Source organism: Haliotis rubra, unplaced genomic scaffold (assembly GCF_003918875.1).
Source record: "Haliotis rubra isolate DU_JTF1 unplaced genomic scaffold, ASM391887v1 Scf380, whole genome shotgun sequence".
In the NCBI taxonomy this organism is placed as follows: Eukaryota; Metazoa; Mollusca; class Gastropoda; order Lepetellida; family Haliotidae; genus Haliotis; species Haliotis rubra.
In genome coordinates this window covers 192,620-217,849 of record NW_025767058.1, presented here as the reverse complement: position 1 = coordinate 217,849, position 25,230 = coordinate 192,620, and the positions used below count along the sequence as shown (strand labels likewise).

Genomic DNA, 25,230 nt, shown 5'->3' with positions numbered 1-25,230 from the left:
AGTGAAGCACCACCTGACATATCTCACGGATGAATGAACCCTGATCTTAACCCTTTGGGGCATATCTGGGACATGATTGGTCGTCGTGTGCAGCAAAGGGATCCTCTTGTACAGAACCTGGCCCAATTAGAAGCTGCTTTACACGAGGAATGACGTGGACTGTCCCTTCGGAGGACCAGGAGGCCGATAGAGGGTATGAGGAGGAGGGTGCTGGCTGTCATACAGTCACATGGAAGTTTCATTCGGTATTGACTTTGAATCGTGTAAGACACGCAAAATAACATTTTGAATGTTCCAATTCACCAATAGATTTAACCAGAGACCATATAATAATCTATTATATGGTCTCTGATTTAACATTAAACATTCTAGTGTCATACTTGTACAGATATTGGTTTTGTATGAAAATCAGTGTGTGTTTATATTTTTTAAATGAACAATTATCATCATAAAATCAATATTCATTCCAATCATTTTGTCGTTTTTATGAGTCAAAGGATCATACGGGTCAGAAAGACTCATGTTTTTCCATCGTGATCACCACGAGAAGTTTCATGTACGTGTGCAATTTTCATGTACGTGCTCAATTAAGTTCTTTGTGTATAAAATGATTTAAACATAATACTAAAAACAATTATCTACACAACAAATCCAATCCAAACGGAGCCCAGAACGCAACCTAATGTCTGGAGTTGAGGCAATGTAGACATGTAGACAGTTGCAGGATCTCTATCTAATTTCTGCTGGGCGTGGGAGACACACTAATAGGAACTGACACAGGTAGGTCAGGCTAGGTGACTTGGCTGACTGAGTGTTATCAAACCTCAATGTCGTGGATCATTCAAATGCTTTCATCCACTGTTTTGTCAGATGACTGACTGACTGAGTTTGGTTTTACGCCGCTTTTAGCAATTTTCCAGCAACATCACGGCGGGGGACACCAGAAATGGGCTTCACACATTGTACCCATGTGGGGATTCGAACCCGGGTCTTCGGCGCGACGAGCCAACGCTGTAACCACTAGGCTACCCCACCGCCCCTTTGTCAGATAAGCTTTGAGTACAAGTCGTCACAACAGCAGGAGTCTGTTGCTCGCGGAGTCAAACAACATTCATTTTGTGTTGAATACGTTGTGATACCAAATTCTCAAGCCATTTCTTGCATACATACTGAGATATTTAATCACCCCACTGATTAATTGTTTGATCGGCATTATAGAAGTTGGTGACTCAAAAATGAAACATACAACTTTATGGATGACAACTTCTTATTTATTACATAGAGCGACGTTTCGACGTAGATTCTTACATCGTTATCAAGCTAAAACTGAATACAACCAGACGATGAGAGGTATATATACAATATATAGCTTGATAACGATGTAAGAATCTACGTCGAAACGTCGCTCTATGTAATAAATAAGAAGTTGTCATCCATAGAGTTGTAAGTTTCACCCTACTGATTAGTTCTGTGATTTGCTTTCGTAGCCCAAAGTTATATCAAATAGCTATTTATGAAATCATATTTAACAAATTGCTGTTGATTGAACTTAGCGTTGCTTCGTTATTCTCCATGTTTGTATTTCTGAATAGCATGCTCAATTATCAGACATGTCATTAGACTGATTGAAATGGGAATAACAAGCCTAAAGCTGCATGGCCGTAATTGAGAACGATTAGGTTTTGTATAAAGACATAAATCACAGATCTACAAACAATAGAATGATAGTGTCCCATGCTGCAATCGGGACACTACATAGAGAGCCATCAAAGTGTTCTATACCTGATTAATAGTTGATACTGCAATCGACACTTCGCGCTACTGCACAATAAAGCACCTGCCATACCTTTCTCATTAAACGTCTCTAGAATTAGAATTCATTTTTTCACTTCAGATCAATTCATTGGGTATTAACAAACATCGTTTTATGCTAAGCAGCACAGCCTCATTGAAACGTATCAATATCAAAACTAAGTTATCGTCACAAGGCATGAGAGAATGTTTTTTAATAATGACGCTATGAAGCGTAATAGTCGATAAGTTATCGTCTCAAGGCATGCAGAGAATGTTTTTTATAATGACGCTATGAAGCGTAATATTCGATACCTCCAGGACCACGTGTGCTATATATCACGACATCCATCGCACGCTGACATTTGGCACCATTATTGCATGCAGGAGACGTCGATTATTGGAACAAGGCCCGCATTATGAATGGGGTCACGTAATGGTCACGGGAATAATCCATATATAAGATTACCATCAACAACATACATGTATTTCTAAATTACTATAGAGACTATTGGAGTACACATGTAAATATAAGGAGGAAATTTAGTGATTGAGTACCGGCTTCAACACAGTTTGTAAATTACTACAGATGTATGCTGTTTACTTATTGCAATAAAACAGATGAAGAAGCTATTTAGGGTACCCCAGACTGTCGATGATGTTCAAATCGACAACGTCGTTATTATCATCACGTTGTCGTAGCAAAACAGATGAAGAAGCTATTTTGGGTGACACAGACTGTCGATGATGTCCACGTCGATTAGGTCGTCAATAACGTCATCGCAACAAGACAGACGAGGAAGTGCTGTAGTGTACCACAGACTGTCGATAAAGTTCACTGAGACAACGTCCCTATCGAGGTGTCGAAGCAAGACCGATCAAGTTGTGCAATGAAAACAAGAACACAACCAGTTCCTTGTTCATGAGAGCCAGTTGTATGATTCCGACTATGCCATTCACATGTGTTTATGCATCACTAAAACAATGGTGACACCAGATATTCGCGAAATGGTGAGCTGATCCTGCTGGACCGCTGGCACATGCCACAAACACACGCCAAGGCAAGTCAATTCTTCACTTGAAAAGACACGAGAAATCAAGCTGAAGTTACTATGTGTGTGCATATACAGTATAAAGTTGTAGTTACCGTGAGTACATGTATGCACACATCATGCTGTACAACGTCAAGACATATTTAATAGGGTTGCGTTTCATGTACCAAACCTGTTCACGAAGCAGGTAAAGTCGTAAGGTCATGAACAATGTGACACAGTGTATAACCTTACACACAATTGCTGTCATTGTCAATAGTCATACACAATTTTCATCCGATTTTCCTAATATATTGCCAAACAATGGGGCTTATATATGATCAGGTCAAGGCATATGATCATAACAATTCACAAGTGTATACAAACACATGAAAGCAGTCCATTACTGGAACCGTTGATGTTGCGCTTGATAGAATCTTTCATTATCAACGTGTAGCAGACATCGATTTTCCCTTAAAGTAGTACCAAACAAATGCATCACACTTCGATGGATGTGCGTAAACTCTATCATCATCCTTCAAACTCCAGACACTAGGGGGCATTTAAATATGATCACGTGATGCTAATTAACAACTGTTGTTAAGATAACATATGTTGCTACAGTCGAGCCGCAGTTACGAAACAGTGTGAGTGATGCTATTCTAGCAATACTACTGGACCTATATTTTCGAAGCTCTGTTAGCGCTAAGATAGTCGTAAGTTAATGTTAATGTATGGCATTTACGACTATCTTAGCGCTAAGAGAGCTTCGAAAATATAGGCCCTTATTGTTATTGTTTAACGCTGTACTCACAATAAACCAGCCATATGACTGCACTTCTTTAAATAACCTGGCTGGACCAGACAATCCAGTGATTGACATCATGAGTATTGATAAATGCAATATTGGGATACGATGACATGCATCGACCAAGTCAGCGAGTCTGACCATCTCATACAGTTAGTCGCCTCAAGCATTGGTTGCAGAAGAAGCTTCACGGGTCACGGTTTGTTACTAATTAAATCAGGTCCGGGTTGACGACAAGAGCAACGATCCACCTCCACAGGGCACGATGACACATAGCGTTCACTCAATGAGGTCCGGCACATGTTGCGGGGCACTGTACAAATACACACAACAACACAGACTGACCTGAAACCATTTCGATGCGCCAGGCCATTTATCTCCTTCTCACACGTATGTCTGTGATCGTCCACACACTGTTTCTGAACTTTAATCTGAAAAAGAAAACAAGAATATACCAGTATCTCAGTTTATTTTTTCAAAACAGTATTTCATTTTTTAATAAATACGAGAACTCACAACGACACCATAATCGTGTTTCGGCAAGAATGTATGACTCATTATGCGTAAAGATGAGAGAGAGAAAAAAATAGATACACTGCTGGTCAAAAGAAAGTGTACACTTATGTTTTGATGATGGCTTAAATTAAACAAAGGAGAAATGGTTATTGGACACGGAGTCATAGTTGTAATATTGAACATAAAGTTTGCAACGTTTCCGGCCAAGTTACTTGTCGATATGCTGGTTAAGTATATACATTGATTTGTCCAGTAGTTCATGTGTAATTAAACAAAATAACAAAATTATCACCTTATAACTCCTACATATGTTTACTATTTGCACCCAATAACACCATCAAAATCAACATCCCAAATCGTGTTAGGGGTTTATCCTACATGCTACAGATACTATCCTCGATATGTATTGACAATCGTGGATATTCTCGCTGTCATACACTGTCGGCTCTTGGTTCAACGGTTTGCCGTCTTATACCTAACTCTGCTGCAAGTAGAGCGTGATATTACCTCTAGTATACATATGCACCGGTTATTGACTTCAACTAATGCACTATGTTTGTACAGCTGGAAACCGTGTCCGTCGTTCATTTCCGTCAGGTGTATTTCAATGGTGTTTGGATCTGTTGCTGGGTGCAAGTGCTGGTCTGTGGAGTATTGTCTATGAGTTTGTGGTTATTTAGGTCATGCTAGCCATTCTAGCAAAGCATTCATCATCATCATCATCATCTTTCTTTCAGGACTGGTGTAGGTCATCGACCGATACTGCTTGAGTCACAAGATATAGTATTTGCCTTAAACATAACCACTATTGTGTCTTATTTGAATTGCATGACACACGGACTGACTCTGACCTTGTTGTATCCAATACATGCCAGGCAGTGTAACAACAAGTACCACATTTTAACATTTTTGGTATGACACTACCGGGAACCGAACCCCGACCTTCCGCCTCAGGCACCTTCCATCCACAAAAGTCAGAAATTATGTTTTTACGCCGCTTTTAGCAATATTCCAACAATATCACCGCGGGGGACACAAGAATGGGCTTCACACATTGTACCCATGTGGGGAATCGAACCCGGGTTTCCGGTGTCACGAACGAATGCTTTAACCACCAAGCTAACCCACCGCCCCTCTTTCCACAAGACCATGGAGGTGATCTACAATAATTCCTGAAGCCAGTGCAATCAGTTTTAACGATTTTGCCCCTGGTCATTCTACTGTATAAAATCCATATTCCGCTGATTAATCCTCAATGCATATTCACAGTGATTGCCAATAAATTACCGATTTAAACGATCATACTTCACCCCTGATTCAAACAATAGGAAATATATCTAGACTTTGTTCAGTCGGTATATCGGTAGACATGCCTGTAACATTCTAAGCATTAATTTTATAAATACACTTACATGTATTTACTTTGATAACTCTTTTTATTGATTTGTGACGATCGATTACACAGAAAGCAATATAGAACGACGAATTAGAGACGCCTAGAGATTACCCAACAATAGAGTATTCATATTGCTTTGGTTTCCCAAAGGGCTTTGTGCTCGCCACGGTAAACAAGCCCGTGTTGCTATGGCATGTGACCGTCAGTTGGATGCAGGTGCTGTTGGTGATAATTTCCAAGGCGTTCCGACTAGCACCTTTACCTGGCAGGTAGATGGAATTTACCTGTCGGTATCCCACACCAGGGATGACGTGTCGTTACCTGAACTACGGTATACCCCCGTACTTCGGTCCTGACGATAGGGATGTGCGAGAGGTACAGTGTCAGTACCTGTGGGCCCTTGGAACTTTACCGTAGTCCCTCCAGCAAACACAAGACGATGATCTTCGTTTTATTTAACACTGTGTTGCTGGTCAACCTACTCTATGGTCACTCTATAAGACTTCAGCCGCAAAGCTTCAGTCTTAAGCCAAATGCTGGTGCTTCCAGATAATTTCTGAGACGATTCCTAGTGACCAACATCAAGAGTAGGCCCGCACCAGACTCCCGTCTCTGAGCTTTGCTCCAGCTTAAACCTGGGTTCCTACGTCACAACCAACACCCTTTTCCATTTTTCTATTGGTCAATAACCCATAACCTGACTATCTATTACTCTCCCCCACCTCTATTTCGTACCCCCACTACCATATTTGTAAGACCGTGAGGTGGATTCCAGGAATCTCAGAGTCTCTCTCCCCTAGCCATATATGACTCGTAGAATACCAAGAACTGGTAGCAAGATCACTGGTGTGGTGCCCTTTATGTATTAGTTACGACTTATTAAAGCGTCAATAATCAATGAGATTGTTGGTATCACTGTGTGTATTTCAAACTTCAAATAATGTAGTAAAACGCACATGGACTCATTTGTATGTACATGTTAATGCATGTCAACACCGACATGACAAACAACGAGCCAGTGTTGAAACACAGAAACCGCGTCATTCCTCATCAGTTATTGTATATTGACGGAATCGTAAAATGTTATGGGTTTTTTCATCCTTACCTATAATTCACAATTGTATAAAACTGTTCAAAATATCCCAAAATGAACCTCACCCATTTTAGGAACCCATTTGAGATTCGACACATAGGCCGATCACAGCCATGAAACATCACGTGACACGTCCACTCCACTGACCTGTTTGAGACACAGCTCCCGGAACTCCTCCACTTCTCTCCTCAGTCTCACCATCTCCTCCCGGAACATCCGCCGACATTCCGTCACTGCCTGTTCGTCCGTCACCGACTGCAGCAAGTAACACATACGTTATCTCAGCAGAACCGTTGATCTTAAAGGGAGTAAACCAATAACACATACCATACCCACACGAAGCAGAACACCATATTGTACTTCATTCCCGCAGTAGCAGAGTTCCTTTAAAGGGAGACAATGCTCAACGTATGTTGTGTAGTGTCAGTCAACGTTAAGACGTTGTTTTAGTGTCGAACTGAAACGTTTTTATCGTGTAAAACTGGTATGTTGTCTCGACTTATTTTGTGTTACATATACATTGATAAATTCGAATGAACGGACTAGCGAACTTGCTGAAAGACTTCTTTCTAATCCATTTACGCATGTCTGAGTAGTACTCTTCATTATTAAAGATAACTATTTATCTCAAGTCATGTGTGTACTTAGGTTGTCAAGATATGACCTTGAATTGGATTGCAAGTGACACAGTTTGTGAAGACAGTAGGTGAAATTGGGTTTAACGTCGTGCTTGAGAATATTTCGCTCATATGACGACGTGCATGCGTGTGTATGTGTATGTGCGGCTGCTTGTACTAGCCCAGACTGAAGCTGGTTTTATAGTGCTAGCCCACTGAGATACCATGCCGCAGTGAAGCATGAATACCCCACTCAGACACATTATACTGACTCTGAGCCGACCAGTCCTTGTTGTACCCAAAAATGCCGAGCGCCAGGCAGGGACCAACAAGTACCATATTTTAACGTCTTTTGGTATGACGCGGTCGGGGATCGAACCCGCGACCTTCCGCTCTCCGGGCGGACGCTCTAACCACTACACCACAGAGGCGGTGTGAAGACAGTAACGAACATTGAGCAATGTTGAAGGTTTGATAACTTGGTTTTTAACAAAAGAAATAAAACACTCATGTTAATTTTTGTTGATTCACTATAAGGAGAACAAATCTTTAAAGAATCATCATAATTATCAATTTGCAATCATTTTGAAACCAAAGGGCACATTCGAGTGTTGAGTATTTCCCACAAACAAATCCTTCTTTTTTTATCTTCAATAATTTTATACAAGAATTTCAAATATTCCTTATCATCAATGGCTTTACTTTCACGTTGTTCTTATTACTGGGCATCAAAACTAATACAGCATGATAAAATTAGCATTCTCTAAATCGAAAAGGAAAATAACTTTCATAAGAACCTCATCGTAATAATCATCCCCGAATTCAGTTATTCAAAATGTGTGTATCAAGACTGTTTCAACAGGGTAATGCCGCATGTTATATCAAATGACTTTATCAGAAAATGCAGCCTAACGAATTTACATACATCACGGGGAAAATGTCTAATGTTCATTCTTTTTAACAATCCTGTTTTGTAATTTGCCTAATAGGAAAACCGAAAAAACAGGACCTTGTCTCAAACCCACAGTCTAATCAATGAACCTCCGCACCGTCAAAGGGATGATGTGTCAGATCCCATCGATATGTTGGATGCAGAACGTTTAACACTTAACCTTTCTCAACACCACCTGTGCGTTTCTTCACAAAATCAATCAAAGGCTTCATATCAAAGACTAAAAGTTGTTTTACGACGAAAGATATAACGTTGAATGATGCCACATGATTGAAATATCTGATGGGTTGCAGAATAGATCCTTATCCTCAGCCCATTGTTTGATCTTAGCTTTAAGTACAAAGACAAAAGCATACGTCACAATGCTCATGTTATATACATGATAACATATCGACTTTCAAAACAGGCCTCTGTAGTATGTGGATTATCTATGAAAGAATAACACTATATTCTTACCTGGGACATTGTAAACCTTAACTTATCCCAGAACCCTGTCCTCACAATCTTCTGTTCTGTTGTCTTGCATTCATTGTCTATGAGGGTTTTGGAAGCTTTCAGTCCGTTTTTTACCACTTCAACCTTGGCCTTATAATCATCCACTGACACTTTGGGTTCGACGTCGTTGACAACAGATGAATCTGATGTGTCTATAGATTTACCATTCTCGTCATCACAGCCATTGCTGGTGGACGGTTTGCTCTCGGGGTTACCACGGTGTCTTCAGCAGAGACACTGTCCGCAGCACCAACGTCCTTAATCTCACCCACTTCAGCATTTTCTGCTGGTGTATCGGTGTCTTTGTGTCTCTTTTTCTTCTTTGTCGACTTCCCTTTGCCCTAGAAATGAATTTAAGATCTTCAGTGAGTAAAGTGGGTTCAATATGGGTATAAACAGTATCATAGCTTGGTTACTGTGTAAGAGTTTCTTATGTGATGATTGCCTGAAGTTACGATGGGCTAAGTGAAGCCTACGAGCATGGACTGATCAAGGGTCATGGATGGGTCGAATCTTGGATTTGAACCGTGATCAGCGGATCCTGCCACAGCAAAGCAACATAAATCTGTGGATTTTGGGCTGCTACATAATTCCGGACTAACGAGAATGCGTACTGAATATTCGTTATCTGTGAAGATATGGGACAGGCGAATGTGGTCTTTGGCGACAGAAGTCATAATGTTTGTCACGGAAGTTAAGAACAGTGTGGCAAATATGAGATGAAAAGGATAACGATAGTACACGGATTTGACCACAAATGTACAAACGTTATCGAAACGTTACAAGGCTGAAAACAGTCGCTGAAAGTTGCAAGCTTAAGTACCAAAAAAAACAGCCATGATACCTATATCAATACATCACACATTGTCATTTCTTGGTTGTTTCATTCAGTGTAAACTTTCTTTTGCCGGGTAGTCTATCTGCTGATTTCTTTTATACTACGCATAATCTGATAATGTAAAACAATGATGAGTCCAAAGAATCAAGTTAAGAATATCGATACTAAACTGCAGTCCACATATAAGTACGAGAAACAGAGTAACTTTTCGGCACGTTTTGGATTCCGATAGAGCAATTGACTTCTTAATCACCATAACAAATTCGCCAAATAGACATGCACCATGGTAATGGGAAAGTGTCTTGACATTTAAACACAGTGCCACCTTCGTAATGAGATTAAGTAATGGTCATGTACAGGAAAGTGGACATCAATCGGGATTCATCACTTCACTCTTTTGAAACACCCTCTCCTTCAGGGTCTTCAGTACTAAAGAGTGGAAACATCATGATACTTGAGGGCGGCAACTCGTGTGTTTCTTTACATGGTGTACTTGCCTTGATCAGAATGATTTAGTACTTGCCAAAACTAGATCGTGTGTTTAATGAAATCATAAGTATACATATGGATCAGATTATTTCTGATATAGGCATTAAGAATTTGGCAAATCATAAACACATGATGTGTGGATTTCATCTTCTGTGTTCATGAAACAGCACATTTTGATGTAACACTCGTGCCCTTTCATTCACCGATAGCAAAGTAGGTCTAAACGATACGCCCATGTATTGTGTCTCTGAAGAGCAACTTAAATAAGCTACTGCTTCGCCATCCTCATTCGTAGCTCAGGTTACATTATCAGAACATGGAATTAAATAAATAGTACGACTGACTTATACTAAAATAATCCACATACCTTAAACAGATCAGACGCACGTAAAACGAAAACGCTAGCTGACATTGATAAGAAGTATTGACTGTTCAGTACCATGCAAGACGCAGACTAACGCCCACACAACTCCTGTGTTTGTGTATACATGCTGGTAAGCATGGAAGGGTTCGCTATTGCCAAGTAAGACGTATCACACTGTGCACACGAGATCAATGGCCATCATCAAGTGGAACATGTATATTCGCTTCACTTGTCTTGTCTGTGAAAGCTTTCAGTTCAAATGTATTATCTGAGATGGTTGTATCATGCAAACAAGTTTGGCGATACATAATTGGTTCATTTGTTGATAGGAGGAAATGCCGAACAGGTTCACATGTAGAGCAAATGTGATGTCAAATTGTTCATATGACCCAATGAGGCGATGTCAATTTGGTTCCTCGATTGAAAGAAGGTGATGTCAAATTGGGTCATTTGAGATGACAATCGAGAGAGAGAGAGAGAGGGGGAGGGAGGGAGGGAGGGAGAGAGTTTTTTTCTTCTCCTTTTTTGTGCAATGGGACTGGCCATGCGTCAGGAGGATGGTCATTAAACTGTGGTACAACAACCCTTTCTAGTGACTTTGTCTGAACATCACAAGGTCAAGGTTACTGTCATGTGAGAGGAAGCCCCAAACTTTCAATGAACCCACGCCAAACGGCACTCGCTCCGACATATTTCGCTGCCATATATAGTTTCTTGTGCTCGGGGGGTAGCAAGAGACGGATTGTCTGACTGTGTACCCGACTGTTTTGGACCGCATACTATTAACTTGCCATTTTGGAGCAGTTTTCAGTTGAGGAGACCAATACTTGCATATCAACAACGAAATCAATTGACTTTCCAAGTTATCGAGCTGCAAATGGTTAGTGAAACGTGAAACTTGCTTAATGAGGGATGTATCACGTGAATACCTAAAACCATATATGAGGTCACAATAATCATGGTAACAACCATAATGATATGAATATATAATGGTTATATAGGGATTAAATATCATAGGTGTCGCGATACTTTTTTCCATGTGTATATATCATAATGAAAAAGGAAGACATTCACTGGTGATGCCGGTGGTAATGTATGTTATAGTACCACAGTCTTGTTTATGCTGGTATCTTTGTACATGGGTAAAATGGATACAATAATGGTAATTATACACCTGAACCTCGTCAAAGACAAACGGTCTCTCTAGATGATGGCAAAATGCCCAAAGTCTGCCAAGTATGACAATAGCATCCTTGCGTCGTTGATGTTAGTAGTTGAGACTTACAAGACGCCGACTGTACCATTGCGTGAGGGAGTTAATGGTATTTTAGGCCACTGTAGCAATGCTGCCGCTATATTGTGGGGTATGATATGCCGTTAACACACTCTAGGTACCAGTTCTTCATTGATGCCCAGGGAGTAGATATACTTTCCGTATTCTCAATCATATAGCCCCTTGAACAATGCAAAGTAGTTTGAAAAATATGGTTCGTCACAAGAAAATTCAATCCAAACTACAAAGTAAGACGTGTCATTCATTATTGGAACATCCAGTAGCCAAATATACAATCTCTCTCTCTCTCTCTCTCTCTCTCTCTCTCTCTCTCTCTCTCTCTCTCTCTCTCTCTCTCTCTCTCTCTCTCTCTCTCTCTCACACACACACACACACACACACTTACACATACACACACCACATGGGAATACAGTCATAAGAGAGAAGTATAAGAATTACAATGAACAACAAAAAGCAAAACAGCTGTATTGATCATATTAAGGTACTTTTGACTGTGAATAATGATAAACTTACCTTAAACCTGACTGATAGATCACCCCTATGCTGTACTCCCTGTCACTTCCCACCAACAGATGCTATGAGTTATTCAGTACAAGAGAACAACGGCCTCAAGTTCCAAGCGTACAGTATAATTAAACATGCCAAGCGAGTATAATGCGTTTGCATACCTGTACAGAAACATGCCATGCGTGAGATGATGAGTTGGGGTTACTGGGTGTTCAGTTCCGGTACTGTCAGGTAGATACATGGTATACTCATGGGCAAAGGTAACTGCGACCATATGAATGAATAGTTATCTGTGGGATCAGAGGTATTAGGACCGTTATACTAAATAGTATATCCACTTTTACTTTAACCTTCAATGCAATGCACTGCAATATGTCTTAGGGATGCGGATGGTTATTTTCGGTCGTTTAGCTTTTATATTTACAGTCAGAGTAACTAACGGGGAAACACAAACACGCACTCTCTCTCTATTTCCCTCTCTCACACACACTCTTTCTCTTTCACACACACATACACTCACACACACACTCTCTCTCTCCCCCCTCTCTCTCTCTCTCTCTCTCTCACACACACACTCTTTCTCTTCTCACACACATACACTCACACACACTCACTCTCTCTCTCTCTCTCTCTCACACACACACACTACACACACACACACACACACATACACTCACACACACACTCTCTCTCTCACACATACATACACACACACACACACTCTCTCTCTCTCTCTCTCTCTCTCTCTACACTCTCACACCCCTCTCTCTCTCTCTCTCTCTCACACACACACACACTTTTGCATTACAGAAAGCGTTGGGTGTATGGGAAATGACATGGTTCTAGAACTAGGAAACAGACCAGCAAAATTGATGGTATCTAAAATTTAAATATTCAAACACTTACGATTCCCATGTAGTTCATCATAACAACTTAATACCAGCACTCTAGGGTTTTGAGTTATATACTAAGAAATTGCAATATGATTCATTCGTCGTCGTAGTTAGATAACAGAATCATTTGTTTGATTCCAACTAATCTATCATTTCAGGTTAAATGTACTGTTGAAAAACAGGAAAACGAACAATGTTCATGCATAGATTGATTTATTTCAGTACAATGACAGGTAAGATATCCATGCTTACAAATGAATCACACGATTGATGGTCTTTCAAAATGTCCACGGTTCACAAGTCTCAGAAGGAAGAGAGGGTCAGTACCGTAAGTGACCACCGCGAGCCTGAATCACTGCCTCACAACGGCGACGCATAGAAGCAATAAGAAGTCGAATAGCGGCCTGTGGGATGTTCTGCCCTTCTTCCTGAAGGGCTGCACGGAGTCGTTGAAGGTTCTGAGGTGCAACACGTCGCTCACGAACACGTCGGTCAAGGACATCCCAGAAATGCTCATTAAGTGACAAATCCGGGGAACGAGCAGGCCAAGACAGATCAGCCACGTTGTTTTGACGAAGAAAGTCCTGACAAACAATGGCTATGTGTGGTCTGTCGTGTTGAAACACCCCGCCATGACGGTTAATGAAAGCACAACATGACGTTGGAGAATCTCATCACGATAGCGCACACCAGTCAGATTCCCTTCCACATGAACAAGGTCTGTTCTTCCATCGAAACGGATGCCTGCCCACACCATAACGCTTGCACCACCAAAACGATCAGCCTGCTGGACAAAGCTGGCGGAGTAGCGTTCCCCACGACGTCGATAAACACGCCTACGGCGATCAGCTAGTTACAGCAGGTAACGGGATTCGTCTGTAAACAATATCTCCCTCCACTGGTTCCTAGTCCATCGGCGCCTCAATCGACACCACTGAAGACGAGCTGCTTCATGACGTGGGGTTTGGACGTAACGCTGGAGAGGTCTTCTGTCTGAAAGTCCCGCCTCTCTTAACCTGTTTCTAACAGTTTGGTCCGAGATCTGGCGTAGTCCAGGATTCGCTGTTGTTGTTCTGCTAGCGCTGACGCAGTTGTATGAAGCTGTCCTGGGCAGCAGTAGTGACCCGATGTCGACCTGACGTTGGCCTGTCGCGGACGTAACCAGTGGCATTGTAACGACGCCAGAGGTCGGAGATGGTTTGTCTGGAAACACTAAAGTTGTTGGCAACATCTTGTTGTGTCGCTCCTGCTTCCAGGCGGCCAATAGCATTTTGACGTTGTGCTTCTGACATCCTCACCATGTTTAACACCATACACTGTCACAATGCGATCTGTCACATAGATTCGATTAATGGCATTTCATAGCTAGCCTCAGAGGCTATCAGAATGAGTAAGTGAAGAAAACACAACTGCACGTGCACTTCTTGAGAGATGCGTTTTGGCGTTAACCTTGAAACGCCGTTCGAACGCTGACGTTAAAATTGTAGTGCAGGTACTGGTTCACTTTCACACAGATCTTCTTAATTACCCTTTGCTTTATGATCCTACACCCAGTCCAGTTAGGTATCTTTTCAGCCTTAAACACTGTTGCTTTACTTACCTATGTAAAAGAACTTTTTTTGAACAGTATATCTTCAAAGGCTTTAATGTGATACATACAAGTTTGACTATCACTTTTTCTTTGGCATACATTTTGGTGTGGAAGCAACTGCTCCAAGTCTATAGAACCTGGACAAAGATGTTGAAGCTCGAATTGTTGGGTTTGTATTTTTCAATTTCAACTATGCATTATTTCAGGTTACATTTCTTTTAAGAACAAGGCTTTGAGTAGATATTCAGGAAAATATAAAACCGTAATCAGACTCTATGAAAAACCGTTCAACCTTCACCCCGAGTGTGCGAACGGATATCTACCTCAAGCGACGATCAACGGAATGTGATTTATCGGATTTCACACTACAGAAATGGCACAGAAAGTAATTCGTCCATGTATATATAATGAAGTTTTATGTTCGTAACGTTTTATCGGTGTACAATGTTTCATCTTTTGTGCTTACCAATTGCGTATATATGCGGTTTATTGCAATTTCAATATATATCGACCTCGAACAGATCAGTTTACCATTAGTAGCTCCTTAAAAACGTCCCACTATGCTTGTTGATCATTACGACAATCAATACTTGAAAGAATAGCCATTTACAGATGTAGAAGTACTAAACGCTGCAGATGTTGTGAAAATGGCTTACCTGTCATATATCCTCAGGGACCACCTCGCCTATAAATCCCCACTGACAACCCATCTCTGTGAAAGCCCGAGCCCGACTTGCTACATGGCCAGCTATAGGAACGGCCCGGTCATTATTTTCTTAAGGGAATCAATTTTCCACCAGTCTGCATGTATCGATATTATCCCTGACTAATTCTACTTGTGTCGACTTAATGCTGAATCCCCGATAATGGCAGGAATTACGGTGATGCAATAAGTCAGACGTATCGGCATTGTATATGACGTTATAAAGAGCGGGACAATGCGTCTCGGGGAGGCTTATGGTGCTGAGAAATATGCATGTGGGATTGGTACTTGGGGTCTTAAGTCGCAGAGTGGGTGCAGTGGGGGCGCACCCGGGGCTTACTTATACCATACTCTTATCCCACGCTGGGATCGGGTTGAGAGACTGGTCGTTTTGAGTGACTTATAGTTTATATGCAGTGAAAATATCGAATTTATGTGTGGCGGTACCTATACCTCATTGTGTCGATGAGTAGTAGTAGTAGTAGTAGTAGTAGTAGTAGTAGTAGTAGTAGTAGTAGTAGTAGTAGTAGGAGCCGTTGTAATAGTAGTTGTAGTGGAGGTCGAATAAGTAATAGTAATTATAGTAGTATGGTAGCAGTAGTGGAAGTCGAAGCGTAGTGTCTGTGTGAACATCTCTTGCCGTTGCCAACGGCATTGGCGTAACGAGGTTCAGCGTATCATGATTTTTTTTCCGATTAACTGATTGATCGATGATGGAATGGTTTTAGTTCCCAGAAGTAATCGATCACGTAGTCTTAATCAATACGACTATTTTGACGATGACAGCACATAAAATTATAAACTTTTAACAGTTGTAGTGATTTCCGCCTAACGCTCACAGCATACAATTAGTCCTCCGGTCAACGGAGTAATGTACATTCAGTGTGCTATTATCAGCCCCCGGGAGAATATAGTTGTCTGTTAGAAAAATAAATGTAGAGATCGTTCTCATTATATTTCCCAGGATTGCTGAGTTCTGTACAAATAGGTTTGTGATTATACTCATTGTTATCTACAAGAGAAAATAGTGGGAACAATATTTTGATGTTTGATTTGCTCTTCACATTGATAACCGATCACTGATGTCATAGTGTCTCTAGGATTGACTTGTAGGTAAGATAAATAAAGTATTGCTGCGGTTTGTTATGGTGTTATCAGATAGAAACAGGAATGTAGTCTATTTTAAATACACCAAGGGACACGAGTATTAAGATACAGGCGTGTCCTTTGGAATTTGAGGAAGAATACTTTTCTTTAAGATAACACTAATACGTGAGTTTCTCCAGACAACTTGTTTGAGTGGCATTTTAGAAGTTGAGACGTACAATATAGAACAATTTTTTATGGATAACAACTTCTTTATTTCGTGAGTGCCACGTTTCGATACAGATTCTTGTACCATTGTCAAGCACCCAATATAGAACACATTTTTATGGATAACAACTTCTTTATTTCGTGAGTGCCACGTTTCGATACAGATTCTTGTACCATTGTCAAGCACCCAATATAGAACACATTTTTATGGATAACAACTTCTTTATTTCGTACCACGTTGATACAGATTCTTGTACCGTTGTCAAACAAGAGTGATGCTTGACAACGGTACAAGAATCTGTATCGAAACGTCGCACTCACGAAATAAAGAAGTTGTTATCCCCAAAAAATTGTTCTATATTGAGTTTCTCCAGTTTTTACATATTAAACATCATCACATTTGGTGGGAAATGGATTTCTAAGTGTGCCAATATTGTATCAGGAATATATTTTCACTGCGCTTATGATTTAAGTGTTACCTTGGCACTCGAATACAATTGGATTTTGCACTTTGATGGTAATAATAATTGCATTGACATGCATATTGACTGATTCTCCAACAAACGGACGATCTCAAATTGTTTGCTTATTGTACGAGCGTTGCTGGTCGATTGCATTCAATATAGCGGTGACCATTTGTGATACATTACTACAATACCCACTGCATCAGTACACATCTCTGTCATGGCAGTGGTCAATCAACTGATATTCGGTAACAGCCTGTAAATGTAGGATTAACGCTTGAGGGGGATAGTACGCGCTCTACAAATGTATTTATATTTATTTATTATTTAACCCGAGACCATATATCGGTATATCATGCCTGACTGTTATCAAATAGATCTAACGGCAGCGAGCAAACAGAGTGGTTTCTATATATATATAAGTGTCCTATCGAAGGCAATAGTTACCTAAAAAGGGGGTGATGAGGAGTTGTTGTTTTAACAATGTGTGGTAGTAGTGGGATGTGGTTGTTTTGAGATGCGGGAGTATTGGGATGTGGAAGTTTTGGGATATAACCGTTTGTGCACATCATCTGACATCGTAGACCCTAGCGGCTTCACACAGCAGCAACACAACTGACGGTTAGAACGGCACAAGTTACAAGTACTGTCCTGTTGTTAATGGTTGAGATTCGTCTAACATCGTCAAATGGTGTCTGTATATCCATCAGTGCAATTCTAGTCACATCTAACTCATCGATGAAAGTGTAAAATATAATTACCGTATTTCCTCTAATAAACAGGAATATATTTTCAACCAAGAAATTTAGTTCGCTATATCCGTTGTTCTATTCATATTTGACCGCCATCTTGGCCAGCTCTTTTGCGCTTAATAAGAGGAATAATTTTTCAACGGATTGTTAGTGAGCTGCTTATTGGACACCCGGCGCTTATTAGCTTAATACGGTAGTGTGGGGCATGGCAGATTATCTATAGCAATTATGAGGAAGAATAATTAACTACAGGGTGTAGTATATATTTAGAGTCGTGTATATTCAGTCTTTTCTAATGGGGGATTATGTGTTGCGTAATGTTTACTGTTTAGTATAAAATGCAGTATATTTACGTCAGACTCCCGAAATCTACAATACGTGAGACCCGTACTCTATGTAGCTTCATGATGTTCATAAATGTCTGGTGAGGTGAGGTGAGGTGGAATTGGGTTTTACGTCGTGCTTGAGACTATTTCGCTCATATGACGACGTGCATGCGTGTGTATGTGCTAGCCCACTGAGATACCATGCCGCAGTGAAGCATGAATACCCCACTCAGACACAGTATACTGACTCCGAGCCGACCAGTCCTTGTTGTACCCATTAATGCCGAGCTCCAGGCAGGGACCAACAAGTACCATATTTTAACGTCTTTTGGTATGACACGGTCGGGGATCGAACCCGCGACCTTCCGTTCTCCGGGCGGACGCTCTAACTACTACACCACGGAGGCGGTCCATAAATGTCTGGGGCTGTAGGGGTAGCCTAATAGTTAAAGCGTCCGCTCTCACGCTGACGACCCGGGTTCGATTTCCCACATGAGTACAATGTGTGAAGCCCATTTCTGGTGTCCCCCGCCGTGATATTGGTGGAATATTGCTAAAAGCGGAGTAAAACCTTACTCACTCACTCACTCACTCACTCACAAATGTCTCCGGGCTGCTGTTATATTTCAGAAGCTTATACAACTACACAACCTCTGATGTAAGGGTTAGAGAGAGAGAAAACGTTACATCAAAGTCAGAATAAATAAAGCTGTACCTACGTATACCCATTAAATATTGACAATAATATGTGTCCCTGAACGGTGACCGCAGTACGCATGCTATGTCATGCCTTTACCTTGGTTACCAGGGACGCTGACACGGCTAACACTGTCGCCATGCAGGATCGCGGAACGTGGAAGTGCAATTGATTTATTGATCGTGGGGATTCCTTAAGAGAACTTCGATGTTGCAAATGACTAAAGGCTGCATATTTACCCCAACGTGCAATAAATGGTATTGCTTTTACGAATGATGGAGAGACCACGTGGTCTCCAGAACTAGTGAGTGAATGCAGTCTTACGCCACAGCAATAACAGCAATAACAGGTTAAATAGTCCAGTCTGAGACAATCTGTAACAATAGGATTTTTTCTTAAAATACTCATTTATAAATGAAATGACTTAATTTACTTGCAGAGAGCGTTTCGAACACAAGGGGACTATTCGCTAATGTGACAACGTGATAATTATCAACTGGTTCTTATCTTGAACATTGAGGATAGGGGACTGCCGAGATTTACACAATGTCTGACCACAGGTGAAGTAAAACGGGGGTTTAATGTTGCCTTAAAGATGATAGGACTCACATAGCTGCGTGCGTGCGTGCGTGCGTGTGTGTTTACTTTGTTGTTGTTTTTGTGTGTATGTGCCTGTGCCAGCCCAGTGGTGTACTACTGGAGCTGTTCAACATGAATATCCCATTCAGTCATAGTATACTGATTCCCAGGAATCAATACCTTTTTTTGTTCTTTCAATGCCGAGCGCTAGGCATGGGAACAATATTTTGACGCCTTGGGATTGACGAGGCCGGGGATCCAACCAACGACGTATCTGATAAAAGACTCTATCCATTGAACCAGGGAGTTGGTTTCAGAATGGCACATACATTATGCACATGTCTTCATACACATATTGGGGCGGTGGGATAGCCTAGTGGTTAAAGCGTTCGCTCGTCACGCAGAAGACTCGGGTTCGATTCCCCACATTGGCATAATCACAATATATGAAGCCCATTTCTGGTGTCCCTCGCCGTGATATTGCTGGAATATTGCTAAAAGCGGCGTAAAACCCGACTCACTCATACACATATTATTGAATAATATGACGAATATTTATTTATGACACTTTCTTCCACTCTGACAGTAATCATATCGATTTTGAGAAATAATTTCAGGCCCAGCTGCATGGAAGGAAGCCTATGTAAATGTATAGTTTAGGAAAATATTATAATAAGCACGACCATCAGTTTCTCAACTCGAATATGATGTATTTGACCTTGACCTTGACGAAGTGTTAGTGAGTTGAATTTGAACCCCGGATGAATCGGTATTCCAGTTAAATCACGGCTTGTCCGCTGTGAGTGGAAGGAAATCCCGAAATAATGCAGGTATCACACATTTACTAGTTTGGTGAAACCAGAGAACATAGACATGGTGCAGACATACCTCGAGACAAAATCGGGGTGAACTGGGATTCGAACCAAACGTCATAGGTCTCTGACGTGCTCCAGGGACGCTACTCTTCTCAACAAAGAGAATTAGAAGTGACCCCAGCCCCAGAGGATGTATTCACCAGATCTCCTGCAATGGTAGACCCTTCAAAACCAGACTCATTTAACACCAGGCATCTGTCAAGACACTCGACCAGAAATTCACCATTTCCGAACACATGAGAAAGAATCAAGATCACAGCATCATGTGGGAAGCCACTTAATTCAAGTCCAACAACAACTGGCGTCTAGGAGGCTGCAAGAGACCACAGACATCAGGAGATCCCAACCGTGATCAAGGAACATACCAGCTTAGCACTGTGGACGTATTGGTTTGATTATTTGTGCTGGCTTCCATGTCTTCACTATCACTAAGGGTAGTTACCCACTATTGTCCATTACCTGTAAGTGCTTGATTACCTATCAGGACTATCTACACCTGGGACAACACATGTTCTATTTGTCCATAACCATGACCCTTCAGCCCCAATTAGGTATTGGCTTCCCTTGTGAAGTGTCCATCATTGTCATCGTATCGCTGTAGTTGTTTCACGTGTACTTATGTAGCTATCTACTTCCTGGTTTTCTTCACCTGATGAAGGAATGTGAATATACTCCGAAACGCTGTGTCCCTCATATTACAGGAGTTGACATCCCCAAATCTGTATACTTCTTCTCAACACATTGGGGTGCCGATTGGGTCATCTGTGCCCCAACACTAGATCAACACTGACAGAAAGATAGGACATTGCGGCATTTGAATGGTTGAACCATTTTCCATGATCTACACTAAGAGGTACAGCAATCGTCAACTCACTCAGTCCCTGAACTACACTATTTTCCCTTGCACCAGACTCCTTCTACAACGCTATAAAAGATACAAATTTAGATCATCCACAGTTTCAGGATTTCCCGTCTCAATGATGCTCTTGTCAATTTTAATGTGGCTGTTTATATCCATCAAAATTTCATGTTCCCAGCGACGGCGTCAGTCTCCCTTCAGCTGTGTTACCAGGACGTAACGCCGACAGGCTGTGACAACCCAGCAGACTTATTCACAGGAGATTCGAGTTAGGTTATCACACTTGGTTGGCATCACGTCACGTCACATTATTGTCGATGTAGTGCAGCTGGAGACCCCCGATGCTCCGGCATCAGCTTTACGGGGTGATTGTTGTTTCAGTTAACAAGGCTAGTAAAGATCCGGGTTAGAATTGGTCTTCAGCAACCCATGCTTGTGGTAACAGGTGACTAACGGGATCGGGTGGTCAGTCTCGCTGACTTGGTTGGCACATGTCATTGTATCCCAGCTGTGCAGATCGATGCTCATGCTGTTGATAACTGGATTGTCTGGTCCAGACCCGATTGTTTACAGACCGCCGCCATATAATTGGAATATTGCTGAGTGTGGCGTCAAACAGCAACCAGCCAACTAATCAATTACCAATATTTCAGCTATAGTACAACAGTCTATATCAACCACCAGTATATAACGTTATGAAAACGTTACTTGGCCGAAACACTCCAAACGTTGAGGACCAAACCACATCGATAACACCAGTAACAAATACATCACCATCAAATAACCATTTCCTGTATGTCTGACTTTTAACCTGGATGAAAGCTTTCTTTTACCGGCAGTTTACATTATATCTGATGCGTCCCAGTCACCTGTCTTCCATTAAACATGGATGTCCCGTTACTTCAGGGTACAATGCATTGCTCCTAATGTACTGTCATGTAGTAGAAAGCCAGGATCACAGTTTTCATATAATGCCTATCAATATAGTTAAGGCTGAGATTTTATCAGTCTCATACAAAACTACTCTACAGATATAACACAGTGGAACATTCGACTTGGATTCATAAATATTTTACCTTTGTATGCAAATGTTTCTCTTCCGTCTTGTACACATTATTCAAGAACGTGAATTATTTGAAGAACGTAGCTCGTCAATATTGGATTTGTTGGGTTTAGGCACAAATGTGTTTCTATTGTAACGGGTTATACACCATTCTAAAGAATATCTATCTATCTATCTGTCCCACATACATACTGTTGGCTATTGAACTTTGTTCTGCTGGTGATTTATGGCTCAAATAAACTTCATTGACAGCAGTTACCGTTCCTACTGGCTGTGTTTGGAAACATTTATGGATAGATAACACGTTTCGGAAATTAGTTTCTTGCGCTTTATTGTCATTACAAAGGAAATGGACTCGAATTACTAAACAGTAGTTTCTGGTTCTCAAGTGACGGATATGTAATTGTGCTGGCATTTCAAAGAACCACTTATGATTATCATGCAATCGGGTAAGGGGATAAAGCATATTTGGTACACCACTGCACTTGTCACTTGTTTCATATACCATTACTTCTTGCTACAACACTCTGCATACCCGCCATTTTTCAACTCTTGGCCCATGTTCTCAAAGCGATCTTAGAGCTAAGTGATCGTAACTCCCATACATTAACATTGGCGTGTGACAGTCGTAACTGTACGGACGGTTTGTGTGACGGCCACGAGGTACCTCGTGATTCGGACCTTTTTAAATTATTCTATGCATTTTGCTGAGAATATATAATTACCAATTACAATACGACAATATTTTTTTTGCATCCAGCTTAGCAAGAGACATTGTGGATGATGGCCATTTGGTTCCAAGGGGTCATATATACGTGAGTTTAAAAATATTCATGTCGTGAGTTTAACAATAGTCACAAAATATCAGTGATTGTGTACAATGTTTGAGTAGTCATATTACTTACTTCGGCTATTGCAATCTTCATCTATGGAGAATGCATGCCGCTGAGGTTACCGTTGCCACCCACGTTTAGTGCGAACATTGATTTACAAGGACGGCCTGACAGAGAGTGTTTACCTACAGTTAGTGTCTACAGTGTCTCGGCTATAACTCTAAGCACGCATCTATATACATTGTTGACAATCTCATCGACCCAGAGTTTATTTCTGTGTAAATAGCCATTAAATATTACCCGAACTGATGATGAACATAGAACGAACAATAATCTGGAATCTTAGACTAAGACAAACTGTATTCAACCCAGATAAGACACAAAGGGGTATTTATATCACTTGTAGAGATAGGTATGGATGTAACTGTTGCTATGTCGCATTTCTTCAGATAGTGGAGAGTTAAGCCATGTAGGTATACAGTACACTGTAGATGTAAAAGTATTAGTGACGTCTCTGAGACTGGAATTCACAGCTTATCATTGCATTTACAATGTGCCGCTGTTGCGGAATTTTTGTACAACATTTTTGTAACTAGTGAGAATTTCTATTTACTTCTGTTTGTACACTGAATGTGTTAAAATTATTTTTCTTTGCTATATGATGTAGCTTTAATTGCCGAATATATGTCTGGAACATACATGGACAATGTAGACGACATCCTTCTATAATACGTTTAGTTAGAATTTAACTGCTTGTCACAATGTAGGTATGATTCAACTGCTGCCAGGGGTAACTCAGCATGAAAACAGCAATGTACTCTATAAAACATCAAGTGAATCTCAAGGCGATTCAGTGGCTGATACGTGTACTATTAGACCATGTTGAAGAAGCATCACAACCCTAAATGTATCCTCAGTAACATCGAATCTTCACTTGGCAAACCAGTGTTATTTGACATCGCCCAACGCTCTCAAGACAAAATGACATCCAGTCAACCAGACCATGCATTCTTCCTCAGTGGTGCACTCATACGTAGAAATGGGGTTCTGGGGACATTTTCTGCCCCGAAAACACAACTAAACTGGTATGCCTGATGCACATCTCATAAATGATATTGGGTACTGAAGAGCAAGTTTGTTCCACAATAGACTGCGGGCAGAAAGGCATCCGGTTCCCTTGAGAGACGCGGGGCCTCATTACAACCCCAACCTCAGCCCCAACCCCAACTCCAACCCTCCCATCCACCCTACCAATCATCTCTGAATGCTGACATGGAGACAATCATATGTACTAGTGTCATGAGTTTGTTTTTGAATTCCCATCGAACCAGTTATGGAAAACAGGAAACACGTTAAGTTCATTTCTTATTTGAACAGACAAAATCACTAACACTTTATAAAATGTCAAATAGTTAAAATTGATACTGTGTGGGTACATTGATTAAAACTGCCTCATCAACACTCCACTTGATACATTCATTAACCATGCAGCAAGCCAGCCGAGTCGTGTTGCTTGAGTAGACGACTGTGATTAACAAGCATACAAATCTATACCCTTTTACAGATGACTGATATTGCATACCTTATATATAACGGTATCCGTATCTTCCTCCATTTGATCTGTCAGAATCCACAGTACAAGTCCAGTAACACGTTTAGCACGATGCCATCACTGAGCGCCATTGAATCTGTCGTCTGCTACAACCCATGTCGTCTGTTTGTTTGTAGGACAACCGCGATATGACGTCACACTCCCTAAACACCGTCAAGAGGCTTAAAGAACAAAAGCGACGTGACACGTCGGTCGGAGACCGCGTTTATTTGTAGTGGGACTTGATTAACCTACTTGATTATTGGTCTAGAAATTAAGATTAGCAATGCGAGCATAACTCGGATTTCCTGCACGAACTTACCAGTATTCCACATAAACAGCGGGCATAATCCTTGCAGTCATGTTGATTGGGTATTATGTGGAATCCACCCGGCCTATACGTTCTTATAGAAACCTTTGTTTACACGATATTCTTTGGCGGCGAAAATCGATGGTTGAAACATCGTGTTAAGGGTTTAAGGAGGAAAAAGAAAATATT

The 25,230-nt window shown here is 41.0% G+C and overlaps 1 protein-coding gene across 3 annotated transcripts in view; it reads right to left on the bottom strand.

Annotated features, from left to right (window-relative positions):
- The window catches only part of LOC124286351 (spindle pole body component 110-like), a 31,150-nt gene extending 6,242 nt beyond the window's left edge, over nt 1–24,908 (bottom strand). Inside the window, exons 1-4 of one of the 3 annotated variants that reach the window (XM_046722712.1) lie at nt 24,723–24,908; nt 8,661–9,040; nt 6,783–6,890; nt 3,976–4,061 (exon numbers count right to left, since the gene is read on the bottom strand). In XM_046722712.1, the coding sequence (XP_046578668.1) occupies nt 3,976–4,061; nt 6,783–6,890; nt 8,661–8,669 (203 nt within the window). In that variant the 5' untranslated portion in view covers nt 8,670–9,040; nt 24,723–24,908. Of the gene's footprint in view, nt 1–3,975; nt 4,062–6,782; nt 6,891–8,660; nt 9,041–10,393; nt 10,481–24,722 lie in introns of those variants that run through there. The other 2 variants (XM_046722714.1, XM_046722713.1) reach the window with 2 other exon arrangements.
- Nucleotides 24,909–25,230: the final 322 nt, after the last annotated feature.